General features: G+C 40.8%; 1 protein-coding gene across 2 annotated transcripts; it reads left to right on the forward strand.

Moving 5' to 3' along the window:
- The first annotated feature begins 479 nt into the window (after window positions 1-479).
- On the forward strand, window positions 480-4282 carry LOC127764794 (vesicle transport protein GOT1). Of its 2 annotated transcripts, none has more exons than XM_052289711.1 (7): window positions 480-683; window positions 2013-2090; window positions 2725-2816; window positions 2912-2992; window positions 3488-3585; window positions 3680-3755; window positions 3929-4282. In XM_052289711.1, the coding sequence occupies exons 2-7, from the start codon at window positions 2063-2065 to the stop codon at window positions 3959-3961; spliced, it is 408 nt and encodes a 135-aa protein (XP_052145671.1). In that variant the 5' UTR covers window positions 480-683; window positions 2013-2062; the 3' UTR covers window positions 3962-4282. The 2 variants fall into 2 exon arrangements, with proteins under 2 accessions (XP_052145671.1, XP_052145672.1); XM_052289712.1 differs by lacking the exon at window positions 480-683 and adding an exon at window positions 785-1923.

Genomic DNA, 4282 nt, shown 5'->3' on the forward strand with positions numbered 1-4282 from the left:
GTATATGTTGTGAGATCATATAATGTCACTTGTCAATTTTCAGGGCTAATTTAGATTGCTGTCAAAATAAACCTTTCTAAAATTTGACAATACTAAAATTTTGATAAGTTGGCAACATTGCCAAATTTCGATAGAATCGATTAAATATGTTATTGCCAAAATTCTTTAGGTATTATATATGTTTGGTAATAAACTAAATGTATCCATATGTTTATTAATTTTACTTTAAAAAATAATATGATTTAAAATAACATCAATCTGAACGGGCTTTCAATTTAAATGGAAAGTATAGGATCAAATTTCACCCAGATGGAGAGTAATCTCAATTGTTGTTGTTAAGCTTAACCATTAAGGCAAGGTATCAAATTGTTCTCTATAAGAAAAAAAAAAGCAAGCCACGGAATTGGTGATCTGGCCGTCTCACTGCCAAGTGGGCCATCCCACGGATGCCTTTTTTTATTACTAATTAACGCCTTCTTTTCCTACTAAACGCTCCCATCCCTCCTCCCGTTCCCTCGATCTCTGCCTCCTCCCCCCACCGCCGGAGAAGGTCGCCGCCGGCGAGCGAGCGCGCCCGCCGGAGTTGTAGCCGCCTCTCTCCCCCCCGCGGCAGCCTGACGCCTTCACGCAGCGTGATCTCCTTCCCCCCCTACCGCTGGCGGGGATCCGTGCTCTGTCGGTCGGTAAGCCCTAGCCCCCGCCCCTCCTCGCAGTCGCAGCTCGATCCGTTCCCCTCCACCTCCGGCTAGCTCCCTGAACGAGCGCCGCGCCCGGGATTTCGCGGCCGCCGCGGCGCTGCCGCTTGCCCCGTGCCTACGCGTGGTGGTGGTGGTCGTGTCGGCAAAAACCCTCGCGCAGCTCTGTCTCGGCCCTCGGGGTTCTCCCTCCGGGTGTGAGGTGTTTGAGCATGGGGAACCGTGGGATAACCGTGGCTAAAAGCACTTGAAATCATCTAGCTCAGCGTTCACTTCCCTGTTAATGTAGACTTTATAGGTGATGAGGTGAATCAAGTAAAATGTTTGTAGCATTTCACCCGTTAGAGTGTATTCCTGTTGAAGAGTAGGAGATCCTTGAGATTGTTGATGTCCAATCCTTTGTATTTTGTAACTTGTTCCTGCGATACCTATTGCCGAGCAATATGTTGGTGTTGGGGGTGTGTTGGGTAATTGGAGCAATGCAAGCTGGTCTGCCAGATGTGCAACTGTCTTGTTAGACTAGCATGGAAATTAGTTTGTACTTTTGCACATTAGCCAGTTAACACGAAACAGATTTAAGTTTGGCATGCTAGGAAAATCTGCGTCATAGATAGAGGCTTCTATAACCATGGCTAGATTTTCTGAAAATGTCCGCATGCAGTCGGAAGCTTAAAATGTTGTTGTGGGAATCCAACTTTTCCCTATTTGTTGGACATTATTCTACTAATGCTTTGAATGAACTGGCAAATGTTAGAGTTAATCTAGCATCCACTCATGTGATTTTATCAGGTTGTACTCACTGAACATGCTTCCTGCTGGCTCTTACTGGCCCCAATGCGATTACGCTTGCAAGCTGATAGGTTGCCGCCTGCTCCTATTGCCCTGCCCCCTGCCCCCTGCTTGCGTTCATGGATAACAGAGTGTAGACTGAGATGATACTCTGTTTTGTACCATTCCAACCAGAGCAATGGCAAACTGGCAATGATAGTCTTAGACTCTTAGTCCTAGTCCCCTAGACTTCTGAAACTTTTTTATAAGAAATGGAAGAATGCCCAAGTACAACTAACACTTACACTGGGAATGTTTGAAGAATGATCTAGACATATGACTAAGTTCTTTTTCTCTACATTGTCTGACATCCCTTTGGGATTTGCAGAGTGCAGACTGATCTTCTAATATTTTTCATAGTTCTGCTAAAGTTGAAATGTGACAGACTGACAGTGCCATGGTGCTAATTTTAATACTTGGACACATTTTCAAGAAAAATAATATGCTGGTATACCTTTTTTTAATATATGGGTATCTGAAACTATGCAGGTTCAGTTGGTGGACTGGTGAACTGAAACTTATTGCTTGGTGCTAGTGTGATGGCGTACGAGATTAGCGAGATCAAAAGTGAAGTTCTATTCTCGAATAAGACTTACATACAGCAAGCAATCGAAACACTTCATTGGTCTAATACTTAGGACAAATTTTTTTGCAACATGTATCTCTAAACTTTTAGATCACCCCTTAAACTTTGGGGTAAAGTCCATTTCTTAATCTTACAAAATGGACATTTTGCGCACTAATCCTGAGGATAGAATTAATAGGTCACTCAATATCCCATGCTGGTTTTAAAGTTGGTTTTTGCCACCATTCGACCATGGATACTGGCAACAATTTCTTTCCACCAGTTTTAGAGGTGGTGTTATGTGTGATTATAAAGGAAGATGGACATATGGTTTGCAGGGATTTGGAGTTTATTAATAGTATAGTAGGTACTTTGTCTACAGCAATTATTTTCACATTGTAATTGTTCTTATTGAAATTTTAAAGCTAATTGAAAAGCATGGCATACAAGAAAAGAGAGATAGAGAAAGAACTTGGAGAAGGGCTTTAAGAATAGAGTATTTCAGTATAGTATCTACAATAGTAATTCAATTCCAGTTTCAGAAAGTTGTCACATATTCACTCCTGCCGATCTCACCTATTTTACCTCTTTCACACCTTAGTTGAGTACTAATAATTTTTTAATTTGTCTATGTAGAAATTGGCATAGGCCTGGTGGGCTTTGGCATCCTATTCTCATTCTTTGGCGTTATCCTTTTCTTTGATAGGGGCTTGTTGGCGTTGGGTAATGTATGTTACAACGAACAACCCCTTCGTCTGTTGTGTCAGTTAATATCAAATAAAACTTTATTGTGGTGTTACACTTGCTATCTTTCTTCTTTTAGATTTTCTTCTTGACTGGAATCGGCTTGTTGCTTGGTTGGCAATCTATGTGGCAGCTTTTCACAAAGAAGGCAAACATTAAGGTACTTGAGTCAAAGACTTTGATAGATACACGCTACTATCCATTTCTTTCTTATCTATGAATGGATAAGATGTGACACCATGCTACAATTATTGTTTTCTACTTTTCTTACTAAAATTAGATAATAACTTTGTAGTTGGTCAAGTTTTCAAGTTGATGCTTGTCCTAATATGCATGGCAATGACATAATAGTTCTGCCTACATAATTTTGTAGACAACAAACTTGTTTAGGTGCATGTATTCTGCACGAGTACAGGCATGATCACTAGCCTTTAATCTGTTGCAAGATTGCTATGGAACAAAGTTGAACTATAGATATCTGGTACCGGTCTACTGGACATGCAAAGTATTGTAGATCGCATTCTCCAGGATAGCAATTTTTGTATTGCTGCAATACGGCATAATTGATTGGTCCAACTTATTTATTGTTTCTGTGCATCACATGGATTTCTCTCCACATACATGTCCAGAAGAGGTAATGAGTTTATTTGGGCAGGGATCTGTTCCTTTCTTCCTTGGTCTGTTTCTTCTCTTTGTCCGATGGCCTGTTGCTGGCATAATAATGGAGCTATATGGATCTTTTGTTCTCTTCAGGTCACTGTCTACCAGCCCCAACTTTTTGTACAATATTCATTTCTTAGTAGTCCTTTTTGGCACTTATTTCGCTTCCCTTCCATTTCTTGTGCAGTGGTTATGGACCTCCTATCCAGGCCTTCCTATACCAGATTCCAGTCATTGGATGGATTCTGCAATACCCATTCCAGGTAAAGTTTCTCTTCCTATGAGAGAAGGAGGGCGATCATGATCAAATTGATGTTTCATGGTTAAATTTTTTTTTTTATCTTTATTCTGCCATGAGTCCTACTCTATTGTCTTCAGATTATGGATATGCCATATGGATATAACTGATGTTGCAGTATTCATCTGGTTTCTGCAGCTGTTTGGTCAGTTCAGGCGTAAACGTGCATGACAACTCACGGCAGAAATTACCCTTCGTACGGGAGCATATTTTGTGATGTTAATACGGAAACCTGCTGTGTACCATCTGCCACGATGCAGTTTAATTCTTGTGTGCATATTCATACTTTCGCCTTTCTAATATGGAGTTTATCTGGCTTTTGCTCATTTTGCTAACTGGCAGTAGTTTAGTGTTCATATATAGACGATGTAGAGGCTTCAAATGATTGTTGCTAGAAATTTGGGATCTGGGTTTAGCAAAACATGTGGATCTTTTAGCCTATTTCTAACAAATTGTGAGCCAGTAACTATTGCTTGAAAGGTCTTACACCGA

Source organism: Oryza glaberrima, chromosome 2 (genome assembly GCF_000147395.1).
Source record: "Oryza glaberrima chromosome 2, OglaRS2, whole genome shotgun sequence".
Classification (NCBI taxonomy): domain Eukaryota; kingdom Viridiplantae; phylum Streptophyta; class Magnoliopsida; order Poales; family Poaceae; genus Oryza; species Oryza glaberrima.